The sequence below is a fragment of the Clarias gariepinus genome, chromosome 4 (assembly GCF_024256425.1).
Source record: "Clarias gariepinus isolate MV-2021 ecotype Netherlands chromosome 4, CGAR_prim_01v2, whole genome shotgun sequence".
Lineage (NCBI taxonomy): Eukaryota > Metazoa > Chordata > Actinopteri > Siluriformes > Clariidae > Clarias > Clarias gariepinus.
Window position 1 is genome coordinate 13,044,460 of NC_071103.1, and position 23,321 is coordinate 13,067,780.

Sequence of the window (23,321 nt, forward strand, 5' to 3'; positions counted from 1 at the left end):
CACGCGTGTAAAGCAAAAGCAAGTCTCATTAGAGAGGTTAAAAATCCATTTTCCTTTTTCTCTCACAGCCTGCACTGGTTCTGTTATCTGTTTTCGCCTGAGTCATTGGACACCTTGCCCCTCTTCTCCTCCTCTCGCCTTCACACACACACACTCTTTCTAACAGAAACACTGCTCTGCTGCGATTATTTTTAAAGGAAAAGTGTGTGTTTTTTTTTTTTTTTTACTTTACAGCAGTGATTCCGTTAGTGTGTGCGCTCACTCGAGTGTCAGCGTGCGTGTGTTTGTGTGCTAAACACTAACTGAAACACTAATGCATGTTAATTTGTTTTCTTTTCACTTTATTTTGTATTAATTATTTTTATGTATTTATTTTTTTGAGTTGTGGAACGAATAATCGTATGAAAGTATTCTTTATTTCTTATGGGGAATGGGGAGTGTTTTGATATGGATGCATGGTTCTGGAATGAATAATGCTCGCAATTCAAGGTTCCACTGTACTTAAATATTTTACTCACAGAAAAGTGGATGTATCCAGCCAAAAAATATAAAAGGGAAAGTAAAAATTGTATGTAAACAAGTATTAAAAAATATTTTGTTTGTGTAAATTTTTCATGTGAAAAGTAACTTTTCCTTAAGATTCAAGACTGTGTACAGAAGATGATCTTTGTTTTTAAAGCTATGCCACTCTCCTGCTAAGGTTTGCAGCATTTACAATTACCTCATTTGGTGAACAAACCAATTATGTTATCTTCTGGAATCAATGCTAACCTAATCTAGCATTAGCAAAGAAATTAGATAAATAATGTTAAACTTAAAACTTTAGAATACATATGTAACAGTTAAGCTACAACAGGAATTTAGAATAGGCATGAAAGTTTGAGTTTAAGTTTGAGTGTAGTGCATGGTGCATTCTTGTCTTTTGCTGAAAAAGAAGGGTCTACCACCAATCTCAGCTGGCAGTTTAACGCCAATGTGGGTAATGTAGGAAACTGTTAAGTGAAGTAAAAATAATGGTTAGATATAGCAGTAACAATAAAGTATTGCATGAGAGGTTAAAGACGAATGAAGTATTGTCATGTGTATTATAGATTCTAATTGTTTTTTTCCCTTTTACATTTTACTTTCAGCATTGGGAAAACCTAAACGTACTTTGTCTTTTAGATCCTTGTCAGCTAGACTACTAAAATATTAGACATTACCTTTAAAGACTAAAGGCAATTAAAGTAAATATGGTATACAATAATTAGGAAAAGATTTATAAACCATTTCAAAGATTTTACATTTTTTTTTTATAAACTATATTAAAGAGCACACAAATCATTTGTGGAAAGATTAGTAGGACTACACCCTGCAGAATAACTGATGCCACTTTATCTTTTACAGACAGCAGCATCTAATCCAGCAGCTCAAACCATTTATTCTGATGTGAGAAACATATAGAATAATGCTACAGCATTAAATGTGGACCACAATGACCAAGCCTGCAAATCCCTGGTTAAAAAAGAGGACTGTGAATTTACTCAGCCTGAGGAAGAAAAAAAAATCATGAGTCAAGATCTTTAAGTTGAATATTTTTTTATGCAGAGTCTACTTGTGTATGTATTGTTGGCTATTTCAACGCAACCTTCAGTGTTATATTTAAATTAATTTCTTAGATGTTTTGCTTAAAATTAGATACAGATATGTTAAAAATGTACTAGAGCACTGAAGAATACAGATTACAAAAAGTTTAACCTGAATTCTTTATAAGTTGGGACGTTTTTTTTTTATTTGAATAAAATGAAAATTAAACGACTTTAAAATCACATGAGGCAATATGTTATTCACAATAGAACATACTGAGAATTTTTTTTACAATTTTATGCACGGATTGAGCTCAATTTAAGTTTGGTGCTGCAAGTCTCAAAACGTTGGGACAGGGTATGCATGGTGTAACATAAACTCTTCTTTTCAAAACAGTTTGAAGACATCTGGGCATTATGGTTATGAGTTTCTGGAGTTTTTTTTCTGGAGTTTTGTCCCATTCTTGCCTGATATAGGGTTCCAGCTGCTCTGGTTGTCTTTGACATATTTCTTGTTCAATGATGCTTTAAATGTTCTCTAAAGGTGATACTGTACTGACTATACCATACTGTATGCACTTATGCACCCCAATACAATCAGAGATGCTGGCTTTTGAATGCTAATAACACGCTGGAAAGTCTCTCTTCTCTTTAGCCCGGAGGACACAGTGTCTGTGATTTCCAACAAGAATGTAAAATTTGGACTTTTTTAAACTATAGGTCACTTTTCCATTGTCAAACTTAAATGAGCCTTGGCCACAGGACATATCAGCACTTCTGGTCCATGTTCACATATGGCTTTTTGCATGTTAGAGCTTTCGTTGGTATCTCAAGTTGAAGTTCAAGTAGGCTTTATTGTCACTTTAACCATTTACAGTTAGTACACAGGATGAAGGTGCTACATGCAACAGAAATTTACAACATAAATTACCAGAAAAACTAAACTAGCTAACTAAGAGGCCGCGTTAGCTGGCTAGCAGAGACAAGACAGGACAGATTGACCTAACATAAATTAACAAAAACTAACTACATTTAGGCATTTGGCAGACGCTCTTATCCAGGGGTGCGTTTCCCAAAAGCATCGTTAGCCAACTATGGTCGCAAGTTCCGTCGTTACCAACATAGTTCAACAATTCGGTGTTTCTCGAAACCATAGTTCAAACGAACATTCGCAAACAGCGTCGCAAACTTACGTGGTTGGAACTACAGCCTTCGACCTGTGGTTAGAAGCATAGTTCCCTGCCGCGGCTGGGTGTGTTCTATTCACAGTTAACGACCCTACGCTCTATTAGTTTCTAAATATTTTCCCAACCACTTTGAGCGATTTGGACAACTTAATGTTTTGGTGCTTAGATATTAGGCTATTCATTGTTTGGTTATTTTAATTACAAATTCACTTTGAAACGATATAACAGCGATACCATCGCAATTTTTCCCCCTTCGAAGTGCCCTACGAAAGCATTATTTATGTTCCGGTTGGAACACAGCCTTGGTTTCGTTTGTGCGAAGAAAAGGTGAGTTTTTAAGTGAGTTTTTTTGTTGTGCTCTCAGAAGTAGACGTAGAATATGGACTATTCATAGGTTAAAAAAATATATATATAATTTTTATTTTTTTTATTTATATATATATCCTCATCAGAAGTGTCATCTTCCTCATTCACAGCAGCACCAGAAAGACCCCCTCTTCCTTATCAAAAAGCGGGAAATTTTTCTCGACTGCAATGTTGTGGAGAATTGCAGTAACTATTACATAGCAGCTTTTGGAGGGGTTCAGTTTCAGGCCACCACTGGACTTGTTTGTTTGGTCACACTTGCAAAGTCCCTTCACTTGTTTCTGACTTTCTCTGGGCTTCTCTTATACCCATTTCCAGAAGCATTAATTTTTTGTGCGATTTCATTCCATGTTTTTTTTTTTTTTCAAAATTTGTAACTGTGTTTTTTAACTTGGAGAAAAGCAAGATTTGATTGTTTCCCACCTCCTCCAAAAGAACTGCAAGCTCTTTTTTAGTAAATTGCGGTTTCCGCTTCATTTTTCCAGATCAACTCTCATTAAAACATGGCTTCATGTAAAGGGACTTATATAGGAAATGATCTTGAGCAAAATAGGTAACAGGTGTTCACAACACAATCCCAGCATTTTTTAAAACCCATAATTTCTTTTTATTTTAATTGTACTTATGTATCAATAACAAATAAAAATGAGTTCTAATGAAATATAACTAAAAGTTATAGACTTTGTTATTCGAAAAGAGCACATTTAAACTGTGTATGCCTATGTATGTTTTATTGTACAAATAATGAATGTTGCGTTCGTGACATTATTACACCACTTCTACGTAACGTCACTGCGAAAGCGCATTGAATGCGAGCCGAAGAGAGAGAAAAAAACACTTTACAGTAGGGGGCGATATGTGCCTCTGGCACTACTCCGCCATAGTATCGAAGAAGAAGAAGAACGACCGATTAAACCAACATGGTTCTAACGATGGAAGTGCGACACAGGTACTATGGTGTTGGGAAACAGTCGTGACTAGTTAGTTATTTTCTTCAACGTTGCATCGTACAACGGTGGTTAAGTAAAGAGCACCCCAGAGCGACTTACATTTTTATCTCATTACACATCTGAGCAGTTGAGGGTTAAGGGCCTTGCTCAAGGGCCCAATAGTGGCAACTTGGTGGTTGTGGGGTTTGAACCTGAGATCTTCCGAACCGTAGTCCAATGCCTTAACCACTGAGCTACCCCTGGCCCAGGAACTAGCTAAGGAAGACTATCTACAGGGTGTACAGACAACATAAAGTGCACATGCAAATGTGAAAACAAGAGCAACAACAAAGTGACAGTGCGACAAACATGACATAAAATAACAGAATAATATGGGGTTGAGGTAGTGGAGAAACAGTAAACATTCCTTAACACAGCAGCAAGAATTAAGGAATTAGTGCAAAAAGTAATCCAGTTATGAATATTGTGCAAAAGAGATTTACAGCATTTACAGATTGGTGTGTACGATAGTTTGGTAGTGTAGGTCAGTGTGTCTGTGCTTGTGTTGATTAGTCAGTCCAGTGTCAATGTTTTATGGTAGCTAAGTTAAGCTAAGTGATAATATTTGTGTGTGTGTGTGTTTATCAGTCCAGTTCCTTTTTGTTGAGAAGACAGATGGCTTGTGAAAAAAAGCTGTTGCACAGTCAGGATGTGTGTGCCCGAATGCTTCAGTCCCTTTTTCCAGATGGCAGGAGTGTGAAGTGTGTGTGAGAGGGGTGTGTCTGATCAGCCACAATGCTGGTGGCTTTGCAGATACAGCGTGTGGTGTAGATGTCTTCAATAGAGGGGAGAGAGACCTCGATGATCTCTGCTGTCCTCACTATCTGTTGTAGGGTCTTGCGGTCCGATATAGCACAATTCCCAAACCAGTGATGCAGTGATGACAGTGATGCAGCCGCTCAGGATGCTCTCGATAGTTTCTCTATAGAAGGTGGTCAGGATCGATGGTCGAAGCTAGGCCTTCCTCAGTCTTCTCACAAAGAAGAGATGCTGTTGGGCTTTCTTGTGTAGGGAGCTGGTGTTGATGGACCAGCTGAGGTCCTTCTCTAGGTGGACACCCAGGAATTTGGTGCTTATGACGATTCCCACAGAGGAGCCACAGATGGCAAGGCGGATTGTGTTTACCAATGCATACAGTAAATTAACACAATGCATAAATCACCCAGGTACAGGCTAAGTTTCTGTCAACGCTAGAGACTGCCTTGTGTAAATATCCCAGAAGATTAGCAGTTTCTAAAATACTCAAATCAGCCTATCTGGCACCAATTAGCATTGTTAAAGTCACAGATATACTCTATATGGACAACCGTATTTGGCCAAACCTGCAATGGGACAGTATCCAAATAGTATAGAGTTGGAGCATAGAGCTTCCACTCTTCTTGGAAGGCTGTCCACAAGATTTTTTAGTGTTTCTGTAGGAATTCATGTACATTCATTCTGTAGAGCATTTATGAGGTCAGGCACTGATGTTGAACGAGAAGACGATCTCTGTTTCAGTTCACTACAAAGGTGCTCAATAGGGTTGAGGTTAGGGCTCTGTGCCAGCCAGTTAAGTTCTTCCACAATGAACTTATCAAACCATGTCTTTATAGTCCTTTGTTTGTGCACTGGGGCACAGTCATGTTGGAATGGAAATGGCCATTCACAAACTGTTGCCACGAAGTTGGAAGCATAGCATTGTCTAAGATGCTGAACCTTTCAGAATGCCCATTACTTGGGAAAATCGGCCTGATTTTAACACCTGAATTCAATAATTGTTGAAATACTTTAGTTTATATATTGTATATACACTTACCTAAAGGATTATTAGGAACACCTGTTCGATTTCTCATAAATGCAATTATATAATCAACCAATCACATGGCAGTTGCTTCAGTGCATTTAGGGGTGTGGTCCTGGTCAAGACAATCTCCTGAATTCCAAACTGAGTGTCAGAATGGGAAAGAAAGGTGATTTAAGCAATTTTCAGCGTTGCATGGTTGTTGGTGCCAGATGGGCCGGTCTAAATATTTTACAATCTGCTCAGTTACTGGGATCTTCACGCACAACCATTTCTAGGGTTTACAAAGAATGGTGTGAAAAGGGAAAAACATCCAGTATGCGGCAGTCCTGTGGGCGAAAATGCCTTGTTGATGCCAGAGGTCAGAGGAGAATGGGTCGACTGATTCAAGCTGATAAAAGAGCAACTTTGACTGAAATAACCACTCGTTACAACCGAGGTATGCAGCAAAGCATTTGTGAAGCCACAACACGCACAACCTTAAGGCGGATGGGCTACAACAGCAGAAGACCCCACCGGGTACCACTCATCTCCACTACAAATAGAAAAAAGAGGCTACAATTTGCACAAGCTCACCATAATTGGAAAGTTGAAGACTAGAAAAATGTTGCTTGGTCTGATGAGTCTCGATTTCTGTTGAGACATTTAGTTCAAGTAGTTCAAGTGTTAGTACAGTTAGTACAAAGTGAAACGAAACAACGTTCCTCCAGGACCAAGGTGCTACATGCAACATAAATTTACAACATAAATTAACAGAGACACCCAACTAGCTAACCAAGAGGCCTAGTTAGTTGGCTAGCAGAGACAGGACAGAGAGACCTAACATAACTTACAACATAAATTAACAAAAACTAACTAGCTAAGTATAACATTTTTATAGACAACATTTATGGGACCGGCCCATCTGACACCAACAACCATGCAACGCTTAAAATTGCTTAAATCACCTTTCTTTCCCATTCTGACACTCAGTTTGGAAGTTAATTGGTAGAGTCAGAATTTGGCGTAAACAGAATGAGAACATGGTTGTGGTGGTGTAATGGTGTGGGGGATGTTTTCTTGGCACACTTTAGGCTCCTAAGTGCCAATTGGGCATCGTTTAAATGCCACGGTCTACCTGAGCATTGTTTCTGACCATTTCCATCCCTTTATGACCACCATGTACCCATCCTCTGAGGGCTACTTACAGCAGGATAACCATGTCACAAAAGCTCACAAAGCTCAAATCATTACAAATTGGTTTCTTTAACATGACAATGAGTTCACTGTAATAAAATGGCCCCCACAGTTACCAGATCTCAACCCAATAGAGCATCCTTGGGATGTGGTGGAACGGAAGCTTCGTGCCCTGGATGTGCATCCCACAAATCTCCATCAACTGCAAGATGCTATCCTATTAATATGGGCCAACATTTCTAAAGAATGCTTTCAGCACCTTGTTGAATCAATGACGCATAGAATTAAGGCAGTTCTGAAGGCGAAAGGGGGTCAAACCCCGTATTAGTATGGTGTTTCTAATAATCCTTTAGGCGAGTGTACTGTATATATGTATTTTTTACGTTCGACATAAACATTAACTAAGTGGTTGACCTTCATATGTATTGCTCTGCTACCACATTGATCCTCAGAAAGTGGATGGTAACTTAACATACAACCTGGTATCTATTCTGGTGACATTTTGCAGTGAGCTTCTCCAGTAATAATAAATAAAAAATATAGGACAAAAATTGACGGAACATGTGTGCCATGAAGACGACCTTTGATTAAAAATATATCTTTTAAGTATGATGGGTATTATGGCAGAAGGCATCATAAAATAATGTCATAAAACAAGCTTGTGGTTTCAAAGCTGTGATAGACCTTGACTGTGTTTTGTATCTTTAAACCTGGTTATCTCTGTCTCTCAGGGGACTAAATTAAGGAAGTAGTAAATGTTAGAAAAGTACTGGAAGTGCAGATAGAATGTTCCCAACATAAAAGTCTATAAAACCGTGTGCGTGTGTGTGTACATGCTGAAGTGTGTGTGTGTGTGTGTGTGTGTGTGTGTGTGTATATATATATATATATATATATAAAGTGTATATATATATATATATATATATATATATATTTATTTAAACACACACTTCACACGCTCTTCTTCTATATGTATATATATATATTACCTATAAAATTAATTTTTCACTGAATAAATGACCAAATTTATTAAAATGCACATATAATATTTTCTTGCTGCAAACAGAATATGTAATTAATAATGCAGTATTTTTTTTTAACAATTTGATAACTGTAATCACTGTCATTCCAGAAATTAATTACAAATCTGAACATGGTGTGTTTTCCCTGAAATGTCAAAAACAAGATGCCTAATATAAGCAATACTTCAAATGTTTAAAGGTGTGTGCTGTAAGTGATTTTTTTTTTATTTCAGATAGAATAAATCTAAAAATAGAGAAAAAAAATTGATAGAAGAAGGGCGGCTACATAATGTTTTCTGTTACAGTAACAATAAATATTTTTACCAATAACTGAAACTTCTATAAAACATTCAAAAATATGCATAAAACAGAGCTAAGACAGTAACCTGGTTTCTGGTCTGCATTTACTTTTTTTCCCGTTGCTTAAGATGAACAGTAAAGCATTTTACAGTAACAGTTTCTGCATGTGGTTAGGGTGGTGAAATGTGAGAACGTGGGAAAAAAGTGATGGTAGGAAATGCAATATAAGGTCCCAAACCCTTCATGTTGTAAGCAGTACTCAAACTTAAACATGCTCCTAAAATTGCATGAACAATCATTTAACTAAGTAGTTCATAGCAGTTTTTAAATTAAATGGTTATCACAGTGTTTTATTTAACTTTTTTTTTCTTTGTAATGTTTTTTTACACACATTTAACTGTAATGAATTAGCTGTTCTACACTTGCAGTAAGACTTACATCAGCTTTGCAACATTTCCTGCAAAATGAAATGCAGAAAGAAGTCTTGCTGAAACTCATAAGCTACACTTTATTAAAATAACAGGACATTACATTAAGCAAGATTTAAAATTCCATCCAACTGTGTCTCTAGACTTTTTTTTTTAAATAAAGTTAATATTTAAAACTTCTTTTAGACTTAGAGTAGTTGCAGTTGCTATTTTCCAAAGTACAGTAATTTACAATTGAGGCAGTAACATAAATTATATAGCTGAGCAGCTGAAGCTAAATAGGGTCAAACAGTGACTCTTGAACTGTAGTGACCATAGCGTTATATTACAACAACACATATTATTTTTTTTATTCCATCTGTGAATGTATTGTAATGTTCAGTCATAAGGGTTCCTTTCTTTAAATTGCTGACTACATTTTTATCTGACTGATTTTAAATGTTATTAGATTGACTGTTATAAATTAGTAAACATGAAACAAAAAGTATGATTAAACTTTTTTCCCATCAACATACATATTGCATATAGTAAAAATATAAGTGATTGGCCTGTTGACTTAAGACTTATGCTTGATACAACATGACATGTTTTAAAAAAGGACTTAAGGGCTGCAAATAAAGGTTGCCAAGTAAGCAGTAACAATGTCCATATTTTAAGCATTTGCTTTCATTACTTTTAAGAGAACTACAGTACTAGTAGTAGAGGATTATTATGATTGTCAAAAAAACAAAAACAAAAGAATTAAAGACATTTCGACATTTACTTGTACAGAAATGTCCACATTTTCTTCGAAATATTAATTGGTGCTCTTGTAAATATATCAATTCTGGATTAAGATTTGTATTTTTTCTTAACTACTAAAGCAAGTTTATCTGTGTCTTCTATTCTATCTGTCTACTTACTTTTGTGTCTGTCTGCCTATCTGTCTATCTGACTTATCTGCCTGTTTGCATGTCCTATGGGTGTATTTTAGTTCTATAAAATACAAAGTAAATTCATTCAAAATCAGAAGAATTAGAATCAGAAATAGTTTTATTGCCAAGTATGCTTGCACATACTGTGAGGGTTCACCACTAGAGGGCACTGTTTTGTGTTTATAGTTTTTGTTTGTAGACTCAGTTTCCCAGAAGGCACCTCGGTCAGGGGATGCAGGTGCACACCTGAACCAAGGAAGCTCATTAGTTTTGTTATAAATAGCTGTTTGTTGTGGGAAACTGGGTCAAGCATTATTGTTGATAGTTCTGTTAGGTAAGTATTTTTTTTTTTTTTTTACTTGTTTGGTTCTGGTCTGTTTTAAGTTTGTTCTGTTATAGTTGGCATTTGTTTTATGGAGCTGGTTTAAGTTAAGTTTGCACCTGTTTTGATTTAGTTTATGTCTTCTTGTTTCTGTATCTCCTAGCAGGATTAGCCTCTAGGAGAATTAGCCTTTTGTGTATTTACCCTCGTGTGTAAGTTTCCTCTCTTGTATGTTTAGTTCTCAGTCTGTATAACTACTAACTTGCTTAGCTCATAGTCTCTAGTCTGATTAGATCTTAGTCTGGTTAGTTACTAACCTGTTTAGCCCCTAACCTTTATAGTTCCTAGTTTCTCATACCTAGTCATAGGTCACCTTGTTTGTCTCTGGCTACTAGACTGTTTAGCTACTAACTAGCTCAGCAGCTAATGTGCCCCTTGCATGTACAGTCCCGTGTGTTTAGCCCCCTGCATGTACAGTCCCGTGTGTTTAGCCCCCTGCATGTACAGTCCCGTGTGTTTAGCCCCCTGCATGTACAGTCCCGTGTGTTTAGCCCCTTGCATGTACAGTCCCGTGTGTTTAGCCCCCTGCATGTACAGTCCCGTGTGTTTAGCCCCCTGCATGTACAGTCCCGTGTGTTTAGCCCCCTGCATGTACAGTCCCGTGTGTTTAGCCCCCTGCATGTACAGTCCCGTGTGTTTAGCCCCTTGCATGTACAGTCCCGTGTGTTTAGCCCCTTGCATGTACAGTCCCGTGTGTTTAGCCCCTTGCATGTACAGTCCCGTGTGTTTAGCCCCTTGCATGTACAGTCCCGTGTGTTTAGCCCCTTGCATGTACAGTCCCGTGTGTTTAGCCCCTTGCATGTACAGTCCCGTGTGTTTAGCCCCTTGCATGTACAGTCCCGTGTGTTTAGCCCCTTGCATGTACAGTCCCGTGTGTTTAGCCCCTTGCATGTACAGTCCCGTGTGTTTAGCCCCTTGCATGTACAGTCCCGTGTGTTTAGCCCCTTGCATGTACAGTCCCGTGTGTTTAGCCCCTTGCATGTACAGTCCCGTGTGTTTAGCCCCTTGCATGTACAGTCCCGTGTGTTTAGCCCCTTGCATGTACAGTCCCGTGTGTTTAGCCCCTTGCATGTACAGTCCCGTGTGTTTAGCCCCTTGCATGTACAGTCCCGTGTGTTTAGCCCCTTGCATGTACAGTCCCGTGTGTTTAGCCCCTTGCATGTACAGTCCCGTGTGTTCAGTCCCTTGCATGTACAGTCCCGTGTGTTCAGTCCTTAAGTCTGTTTAGTGTCTCTTCTGGTTTGTATCCCTTGTCTGTATTGTATTTGTCTAATCCCTAGTCTGTGTATTAGTTGATTATTGGTTTTGTTTCTAGCATGCTCCAAGGTGAAGCCAACTTCCTTTGTTTTGTTTATTGTTAAAAAGACTTTGCCATCATCCCCCACTGCATCTATGCCTCAACACTAGCCCACAGTCTGACACCTAACAGTATGTGATGCGTACAAAGAATTTGTTTTAGTGACAGAGCTTCCAGAACAAAACAAATGACAAGATAAAACAGCATGACACACATTAAAAAAAAGTTTACAACAAATGTTTTTTTTTTAAGAAAAAGGTTAACATCAAATGGAGTAGGGTGAGATGCTTTCAAATAAGTTAAACATCTGTGATATTGTGCAAAATATTGCACATATATTTATTGGCAGTGAGGAGAATGTTTAGCTGTTCATGAGGTAAAGTGCCTTTGTAATTCACTTAAAGTTTTAATTCAATTCAGCTGAATAAAACCAACATATTTCATATACCATGACATCATTAAGGTGAATCTACTCTAAACTCTTATAGTTCCTATTTGTGAACAGATCAACTGATCAATGTTTAACCAGCAGCCTCAAGTGGAGCAGTCGGTTTGTTTAGCATGTGACCGAGCTTATTTATAGACAATGTAACTCTGTCTTTTAACTGACAGGAAGATTCAGATAGTGGACTATATACAGTAGTGCAAGATCCTTAATGTAAGTATCAGTGTAATAAGCAAGGCCTAATGGAAATGATGCATTTAGGCCTTATATATTAAAATTGCTTCTACAAAAGACAGAATATATCATATATATATATATATATATATATATATAGCTATATATATATATATATATATATATATATATATATATATATATATATATATATGCTATATATATATGCTATATATATATATATATATATGCTATCTATATATATATCACCTCTCTCTTGCTCTCGACGAAGGCGGTCGCATCTGCTCTCCCTCCCTTATCTTTCCCCGCTTGCTTCTCTTGTCTGTCTTGTGAATACTATTCAGAGACTCTCCTCGTCTTGCTCTTGAAAATAAAAAAGGAATATGGATTTGATCAACTGGTCTCTGAATGCAATTGACACGATCTTCTCGACGAGAAATGTGGGTTCTGGGGAACCTACTTGTCCTGCTGGGACGTTTGCTGCTGGATACACGATGGACAGTTGGGAGAAGTGGCGCATTGTGTGCCTGGCCGCACTGTCTCTGGAGGATGTTGAAGATATCTACCTATTCGGAACTCTGATAACTGGGATTCTGCTGATTGGATTAGGTGGAATACTTGGATATCGAAAAATCTTAAAAGCAGTCAGTCTCAACCCCAAGAGACTGGCTGGCTGGGAAATAGTGGTGACGAGAGCTGTCGGTAATCAGACTGTGGTTCTGGACCGCAAATTGGATAACATCTTGGAGAGACTAGCAGCTATGCAACATGTTTTGGACAGACCTGCAGACCAGTGATGGACACTAAATATCTGTGAAATTGGCAGATATTGTTCGAAACCTGGAAAATATGTTTTTCTTTTTCGGCTGCCCCTTTTTTTCTTCTAGCTACTGCATTCAAGGCCGTGGCTAAAGTCATAACAAACTCCCCGAAGACCAAGATAACGAGTGCTCTGGAATCCTAATCCCTCCCCCTTCAAGGACACCTGGCGCAGACTATTACGGGATGTTACAGGCTTATAAACTGAAATGCATGCACTCACACACACACATAACAGCTACAGATAGACACTCCACCTTCCCCATATCCAACGCCTTCGTGTGCTTATTCCCTTCAGTGTGGGCAGGCGGAATCCGGACCAGCGCTCTCTAGCTGCAGGGACTGGAGCTGTTTGCCTACACTGGACATTTCCTATCCCCTGTACCCTTATCGTTGCAATGTTTATGTCTTGTGATTACATTTTTTTTTTTTTTTTTTTTGTGCTTTGCTGAGGTATTTTTTGTACCCCTGATCTCACACTGCCCTTTTCGAAGGACAGTCTGGGAGGGGATTTTTTACCCTCGTTATCCTAATGTATCTTATTCCTTATTTTCTATGATGGCGCCCTAGTGGCTGACGTCGCGACTCTGTGGTCGCAAAATATTTTCGCTGCATATTGTACTTGTATGATTGTGCATGTGACAGAAAATAAATCCTTATCCTTATCCCTTCCTTATATATGCTATATATATATATATGCTATATATATATATGCTATATATATATATGCTATATATATATATATATATATATATATGCTATATATATATGCTATATATATATATATGCTATATATATATATGCTATATATATATATATATGCTATATATATATATATATGCTATATATATATATATATGCTATATATATATATATATGCTATATATATATATATATGCTATATATATATATGCTATATATATATATGCTATATATATATATATATGCTATATATATATGCTATATATATATGCTATATATATATATATCTATATATGCTATATATATTATATATATGCTATATATGCTATATATGATATATATATGATATATATGATATATATGCTATATATATGCTATATATATGCTATATATATGCGCTATATATATATATATATATATATATATACGCTATATGCTATATATATATATATATATATATATATATGCTATATATATATATATATATATATATATATATATATGCTATATATATGCTATATATATATGCTATATATATGCGCTATATATATATATATATATATATATATATATATATATACGCTATATATATATATATATATATATATATATATATATATATATATGCTATATATATGCTATATATGTGTATATATATATATATATATATATGCTATATATATATGCTATATATATGCGCTATATATATATATGCGCTATATATATATATATGCTATATATATATATATATATGCTATATATATATATATATGCTATATATATATATATGCTATATATATATATATGCGCTATATATATATATGCTATATATATGCTATATATATGCTATATATATGCTATATATGCTATATATGCTATATATATATGCTATATATATATGCTATATATACTGTATATATATGCTATATATATATATATATATATATATATATATATTTATTTATGGCAAGCCGTTTAGGAAAATATTCATGAGAGAATTGAATGAAAAGTCTGAATATATTGAATGAAACTCGATATATATTGAATGGATTCTGAATATATTGAATGAAACTCGATATATATTGAATGGATTCTGAATATATTGAATGGATTCTGAATATATTGAATGAAAGTCTGAATATATTGAATGGATTCTGAATATATTGAATGAAACTCGATATATATTGAATGGATTCTGAATATATTGAATGAAACTCGATATATATTGAATGAAAGTCTGAATATATTGAATGGATTCTGAATATATTGAATGAAACTTGAGAATATTGAATGAATTCTGAATATATAGAATTGTTTTAAATTTTCCATTTCTAAAATGGCATCCGCGGAAATACTTCATTACTTTGTTGAACTGGACGATTTTTTTGCCACAGCTGATTGTAATTCAAGGGATGTAAACTATTTGGAGCATTTATCACGTCACCTTGAGGATCATATTTCTATTATTGCAATGTTCCTTATGGCTATGAACAACCGCGTTCAATCAAACAATGCAGAAAGAAATTTGCACATTATTCTTGAACGAATTTATGAGTGTCTGAGTGATATTTTGGATCAAATAACACAAGAAGATGTAAGACAAGTGGATGACGCACATACTCAGAGAGGACGGCCAAGGTAAGTAATGGCTATGGGAACAATTTCCAATTAATGTAGATCAATAACTAAATGCCAGTAAACAGTAGTCAGGGTAAGGTAGCACTCAGTCTGAATTTATGGCAAAAGCAACCTATTGAATCACCTAATAACTCAATGCGATTTTTGTCGGTTTTAATATATTAGAAAAAAAAAATGCTTTATTCATATTTTGTTGTTTATTTTTATTTTTTATTTAAGGTACAAAATATTAGTAAGACAGCTGATTCACATGCGTGACTTAGGCTTTACCTGGATGGCCATATCTCGAATGCTGTCTGTGAACATTCGAACACTTTACAACCACAGGACACAACTGGGTTTAGTGGACTATGGGAGTTTCAGCAGCATTTCAAACACAGATCTTGATCGTGTTCTAATGCAAACCCCTGGGTCAGGAGAGACCTACATCTCTGGTAGCTTGAGAGGAAGAGCAATCAGAGTTCAGCGGTGGCGGGTTCGAGAGCGTTTAAGAATAATAGATCCAGTGGGAAGAGCATTAAGACGCCGAAGGGTCATTCAGCGGCGGGTCTATGATGTCTCTACTCCTAACCAAGTCTGGTATGTATTGTAAATCAACATTACAACGTTACATATGATTTAACACAAACAAATGAACACATAAAACAAGCTAAATAAATACATCTTGCTTGTGCCTAAAAATGCAAACTCAATTTGCTCATCTGGGCTGTTTGTCTGGGTTAAAAAATACTTTGGAAAACCATGCCCTAAAATGACCAGTTAATGTGAAATAAATATACAGTACACTGTCCAGACAAAAAAGTCATACACTAATATTTAATTTGATCACCTTTTTCTTTGATTACGGCTTGCATTTGCGTTGGCATTATTTTGAAAAGCTTATGCAATATCACAACTATTATGTCTGTCCAAAGTCACATTAATTTCTCTCTAAGATCACATACTGATAAGAGTCAGACTGCTGCGTAAAGTCTTCTCCAGCACATCCCAAATTTTTCAGCAGGGTTAAGGTCAGGACATGGGCGTCGCTAAGCCATTTTATGGGGTCTTTGGCCCTTCCAACATTTGTACTCAGCCCCCCTAAAAATTCCCTATAAACTTCACACAAATTGGTGATCACTTCGTCTTTTTAAAATTTGATATGAAAGTGTCGGCAGACTTCGGCTCCTTCAGCGGGTCTTCAATTCACCATCACAGAGGGAGGATTAAGGCAAGGTGTGTGGTTTTCGATAAATTGTTATATCTGCATCAGTGCAGTCCTTTCTCATAAATACAGTTTACAAAATGTCATGAGGGATTAATCAGTTAAATCTTAAATCTGTTTCCTCTAGTGAAAATGAAGCCCTTAATACATCACACTCTATGAACCTACTTTATAAAACAATCATGCTGTTGCTGTTTTAATTGGAAAACCTAACTATCTACATAAAACACTGCACAGTGCTTATGGCATTAACTCATTAACTACCATAGAGTTATACACATAAATGATTAAAAATAGTGACAGACAACATTCAGTGCACTCGGTTTACTTGCATAGCAGTGATTTACAAAGATAGAAAAATCCTTTTTTTTTTGTAATAGCTACATATTGTATTGTATTAAATAATGTCCCAAATCGTAAAAAAAACATTTATTAGCCTTAGAGTAGGATTTTTGTCACTTTGATTTGGAAAAAGTTACTTTTTTAAATGAATAGAAACAAAAAAAAAAAGAATGATATTAAAAAGATGCTTTGTTTAAGTACATTAAAACAATGTTTGTCTATATTAATGAATTTGAATAAATAGCCTAGTAGCTATGAAATTTTAAGGGGTTGAATAGAGAACCTACTGTCTTATTTATTTAGCTAAAACACTAAATTAAACTAGATACCTTGATGATCAAAGTTTTAATATTTATGTTTAACTGTAGATGGAAGGTTTTTCAAGTCACATTTTATGAAATAAAAAGATGTTTTATTCTTACCTGCTGCTCATTTGGACACCTACTCCCATGTGACCTGAAAAACCTTCCATCTACAGTTCAGTTCTCTGAAAGCGCAGCCTCTCAGGCACATCAACACTGTGTTCCCGACATTGATTGAAGTCTTTGCATCAGAAACTATTTTTCACATTTTTTATGTCTGCCAGTTTCCAACAAAGGAGCAGTATTGTCAAATAATTACAGATACATGTTTGACATTATTGGCACCCACACAGTTTATTCCATTGTCCAGCCTTATAGGTGTGTTGTTTATAGGCTATTGCTAATCAGTGTAAGTGTAAAGTTATGTGCTGTTTTCTGGTTACTTTTTTCTGATTGTACCTGTACATAGAAAAAGATTTATACGGTAAACAGCGTGTGTGATCAAGAAGATTTGAGTACTGATTCTGAACAAGCCAAATATGTGTTAAACATCAATGGGGGCTGAGCCCCCCTTAAATGAAAATCCTAGAAACGCCCCTGGGTCAGGACTCTGTGGTGGCCAATACCTGTCTGACCATTGCTTAACATTGACCTGACTAACTTAAGTAACCCCAGATCATAACACTACCTGAACCATATCAATTACCAAAGGAATAATCTAAAGAATCTCTTACCAATTTAAAACCAGGTGGTGAGTTTTTTTGCCTGGTCAGTTTATGATGTCATGATAATAGCAATTATTTCATTATATTACATTGTTTTATTTCATTACATTTCTATAATCTCCTATATATTTAATTAATTTTGGTCTCTAAAGAAAATGATCTTTTTATGTTTTATAAAAGATGTTTTATAACATTCAATGCATTTCAAGAGATCCTTATAAAAAAAAGAATTATTTAAATCATTAAGTTTGTCATCTGTGTCCATGTACTATATAGTTAAAAAGCAAGTACAGCAGCATTGGCAAAGGACTTAAAATTTGATGTAAGCTGGTTTAAAAGTTGACCCAAAAAAATTCTTCTCATTTCAGGCATACCGACACAAATCACAAGTTAGATCCATGGGGATTTGTTTTTCATGGTGGAGTAGATGGATACAGTCGCTGCATTACCTACCTGAGATGTTGTACAGACAACAGAGCTTCAACTGCCCTGCAACTTTTCCAGGATGCTGTCAATAATTTTGGACTTCCATATCATGTCAGGGGTGATGCTGGTGGTGAGAACATCAATATTGCACGATTTATGATTGAGAATCGTGGTGGAAACCGGGGTAGTTTCATGGTTGGAAGTAGTGTACATAACCAGAGAATTGAAAGACTGTGGGGAGAATTGAACAGGGTTGTGTCAGCATATTTTAAAGACCTTTTCCTCTTTATGGAAAATTTTGGACTTTTAAATAGCACAGACCCACTTCATATTAGGGCTCTGCACCATGTTTATCTTCCAAGAATCAACAGATCTGTTGATGAATTTAGAAACCAGTGGAACCACCACAGCTTGAGGACAATGGAAAATAGGTCCCCACTGCAACTGTGGACAACTGAAATGTTAAATATTCCTCAAAGCCAACATCTTGTACAAATGCAACACCATCAAGATCAACACCAGCAGGATGTGGAGCTAAGACCAATAAATCCATTGACTGATGATGGAAACCATGGAATAGAACTTTTTGTTGCAGTTTGTAACTTGCTTCAAATAAGGGCATAAGATTGACTAAAATACTTTATGCCAATACTGTATGCCCTCAGGCAGGTTCATTGTTTACTGGGGTATGGCTTTTAAAAAGTTAGTGGCGTTCAAATATTTTACCACGGCTAAGAGTCTTCTAACCATAATGTGCTTGAAGTCCTCTATACAGGTCTATTGGTTTAATTCAACTTGAATGCTTGTACAAGAATTTGTAAATATTAAATGAGGTAAAGAAATGGTTCGCAGTAATCAAATTAACAAAAATATTAATATCTACCATTAGGCAATGAATTAAGATTCTAATCAAGTGGGGACCGATAGCTTCCATTTCTTTGGATTGACACTTTTGGGTGGGGAAAAAGTGAATTTCCCCCAGTGAAAAAGACTCACAGAGAACAATAGATGAACATGAACAAGCTATTTATTTTTAGGGCCTTATTCAGTCATTATAGCACTTCAATATATAATTCTAAACATGTCTATTGTCCAAAAATAAAAGTTAGCTGCTATAAAACCCTGCCAGATTAGTAGACACTTAACTTCAACACATACTGTGAATCAGATCTTGCTGGGCAATAACACAAAGTCCAAAAAGTAAACATGCCAAAAACCTTAGCATGCAAAACACTGAATAGTTGCTTAAAATTGAACTTTCAAACATTTTACATTTAAAAAAAAAAAAAGGGTAATTGTCTGAACATAAACTGCAGTCCATCTTTTCCACTGCAGAATTTGAGGGGTGGGAAAAAAAAAAAAAAAAAAACACCACCAAGATAAAAGCTCTCAAGCCCTTCCAAAACCTGGGGAGTTGCATATAGCAAAATCCATATCAGATTTGAAATTAGCATATTCTACATGTATCGGAATGCGAAGAATATTTTCACAAGTATTGGCCACTGGAAATCGTGAATAGGTGATGAACTCGAGGGATGGCTTTGGAGAGAAACCAAGTGCAGGAATGCGGTCACATCCAGTGAAGAAAACAAGAATTTCTTCCAGCGAGACATCTTTCTCAACTGTAAAAAACAGAATTAGAGCAATAAGATTAAATAATAATTACTTTCGCTGCTGAATTAAAAGTTGTAGGGCATAGTATAACTAAAGTAATGAAAAAGTGATGCAAGACTGCCAAATTTAAGCCTGTAAATACCTGTCTTTTGGATACAGTGATATGACCTTGTGTAAAGTGTTAAAATTTTAAAGTTTAACAAAATTGACAATTTACTACCAAATCTACCATTACAAACCTTTTTTACTCAACCTACCTAGCATCAGACAATAGGCAAACAGGGTTCTCAACTAGCTGGTGAAGAGAGTGAAATGTTGATGTGAAAGAGGATAGGAATGGTAATATTTTTTTTTATCGTTTGGTGGACATGAAATAGCGAGCAAAATTGACTGATCTTGACACGTGTGATAAATACGCAAATAGGCAACTCCCTCTCCCCACAGCAGCATAACAGATGTGCACTTGAAAGTATAATAAAATTTTGATAGTAAAGAGCATTTGTGTGAACTATTTTTTTATTCTATACAGGGAACTTACATTCAGCATCCTGAAGATAGTCTTGCCAAAAAGCAAGGGTGTGGCACTCCTGTTGAAATCGATTACTCCCCCTTTCAGAATGAATTATTTGAAACAGACTCTCCAGGTCAGCTGCTGTTAAAGCCTTTTCAGGCTTCATGAAGAGACACATCATTTGCAGAGGGTATCTCTGGAGAGCGTCTAGGACACCAAGAGCTTTTAAGCCATCACAAAACCTTAAAAAAAAAACAAAAAACTGCCAATCAAAGTCAGTCAACTGCCAATAAATTGTCAGTCAACTGCCAATAAAAACAGACCTTCATATCAAACTTGCTAGATATTTACATTTGTTACTCTTTATATTTTATCAGTTGAATAATGAAATGTGCAAGTCTACTGCTACCCAAGTGTAACCAAGGTACAATTCCACGGTAAGGTTTTAGTCACTGACATACAGAGGGGACAAATTTGATAACCCTGTAGATTTTGTAAGTTTGCCCACTGATAAAGAAATAATTCTATCATTATCATAAATTTAAAGGATAGAGACAGAATATCAAAAATAAAAAAAATTACATGAATGTTATAAATTAAGTTGCATTTCAGTGAATAAAATAAGTATTTGATCCCCTACCAACTAATAATTCTAGCTCTCACAGAATGGTTGTGTGCTCATGTACATAAATCAATTTTTAAAAATGGGTTCCTAACAATACTTTGCCTTCTCAACCTAAAAGCTTGAGAAGACAACTGTTGAAGTGATTTGCAACCAGAAAATAACCATCAAACTGCCTTGTACCGGAGCTCCATGCAAGATCTCATCTCATGGGGTAAGGATGATCATGAGAAAAGAGAAGGATCAGTCCAGAAATACATAAGAGCTTGTAGTATTGGTAATAATACATCAAGATGGATTGAAAACCTTTAGCACCCGCAAGGTCCCCCTCTCCCCAAGTACACACATGTACAGATCCATCTAAAGTTTGGCAATGAACAGAGAATTGTAAATAAATGAAAAATAAATAAATAAAAAGTGCTCAGATGAGACCAAAATTGAGCTCTCTGGCACCAACTTGGGAGGAAGAAAAATGCTGACCATCTCCCCAAGAACACCATCCCTACAGTCAAGCCCAGAAATGGAAACGTCATGCTTTGGGGCCAAGTTAGAGGCATATTACAAAATCTGCATGGGATCCACTGTACATCACCCTGTAAACAAACCAATTATAGTTTTAAGATAATCTAAGGAAAAACCCTTATTCAATCTTAAAATTAAATGTATCATATAAAGTCAAAATTCTATATTGTTTCTATGATGGCTAATTTATTATTCAATTTTTGTGCATACAAAATATTTAGCCATCCATCTCTCTCTCCTTTTTCTCTATACATTTTCCATCATCATAATATAAAACAAATATATTAATCACAATTGTATTTTTACTTAATACGCATATTTGTAGATAATTTTTTTATTTAATTAATTCATTTTGTTGCAACAGTGAGGTGTTTCTTGGACAGCCAGAGTACCAGTACATGCCAGGGTACCCGTACATGGACAGTGTGTGCATTCTGCAGATTATTGTACAATAGTAAAGTAGGCAAATATTTTTTAACAAAGCAGAACATAAGCAACTGTTAACCACGAAACTAAATTAAATTTCATTTGTATAGCGCTTGTAACAATTTTACAAAGCAGCTTTAAACAATCTAAAGAATTATTGTAATCTAAATCTCAATTTCTGCTAGGAAATAATACCTTTCAAAAGGTGCACGGGTCCGCTGGAGGACATACCAATGAGCCAAGTCTATTGCAGTCTCTTCTTTGTTTTTCAGTGTCACGTGCACATTATGACCAGCAAGACTAATCAAATTGGCTGCCCTAGCAACTGCATCTTCCAATTGCGAGTCTGTCTCAGCTTCCAAAATCTAAAATATTACATTAACATTAGTACAATACATACAGTTACTGAAATTAAAGTTTATGGTTATTAGCGATTAAGTAATTAAGTAAAATCATTAGGGGGGGGGGGGGATGAGAACTCACCGATTGCACCTGTGACCTTGTTTCATCATCACTAATATGTTCGATTTTGGCCTTTACATTGTCTGGACCCTTTTGAAGACATTCATACAAAACATCAGATAAGAAGCACGGACTCTGTCCCCCATGGGCAAGTGACATGGCCATGATCTGACCAGCACGGAAGTATCCGTTGTCTTTCATTGCTGTTGATAGTTAATAAAATTGAACATTATGACCAATTATCCGACTTTGTCTAATGATAGTACAGCAAGATCTCATGTTAACATAAGGAACCCAATATCTTAAGTGCCTATATTGTCCCAAAGTTGAAGAAATCAAATTATATATAATATAAAGTTAAAGCATAACACAAAAAGAATTTTGTCCTTGATTATCACAAATATAAATACAATACCAGTTAATAATAATACAAAACAAAAAAAAGTACCTCTGGAATTGCATGTGAGAACTCTAGCATTAGGTGGACCCTCAAAGATTCCGATATTATCCTTGATTTCATGAAGGCATAACCGGAAAAACTCCCGGGTAGGTCCTCCATTGTCAACAGCACCCTCGGATATTCCATAATCATCTGTGAACTTTATATCCATCTTTTTTTCTGGCGCAAAATTGGATCGGCACATGGCTCTGGAAGCTCCATCCCACACATTCCTTCTTATTATGTTAAAGCGCACAGTGTCGTCATTATTTATTCTTGAAGTAATCTGCTCCATTATTCCTTCCAAACTTATATTACTTACAAGCTCCTTTTCCTCCGTTATAAGCACCTTGTCTGGTCTGACATAAATGGACTTTTGATGAAACAGTTTTTTCACAAGCGCACCAGTCAGACTCTGTTTGGGGCTAAGGGATGGCACCACTAGTTTATTATGGCATGGTAACAAAATCTGTAACCTGAGGAGAAAACAAGTACTGCAAGTCAAACATTTGTGACATAAT

The 23,321-nt window shown here is 35.9% G+C and overlaps 1 protein-coding gene across 1 annotated transcript; it reads right to left on the minus strand.

Annotated features, from left to right (window-relative positions):
- Positions 1–18,258: 18,258 nt before the first annotated feature.
- LOC128520048 (G2/M phase-specific E3 ubiquitin-protein ligase-like) lies at positions 18,259–23,095 on the minus strand. The gene is made up of 6 exons (XM_053494063.1): positions 22,810–23,095; positions 22,383–22,564; positions 22,095–22,264; positions 20,357–20,571; positions 19,666–19,826; positions 18,259–18,435 (listed from the first exon to the last, which is right to left on the minus strand). The coding sequence occupies exons 1-6, from the start codon at positions 23,093–23,095 to the stop codon at positions 18,259–18,261; spliced, it is 1,191 nt and encodes a 396-aa protein (XP_053350038.1).
- Between the last annotated feature and the right edge of the window lie 226 nt (positions 23,096–23,321).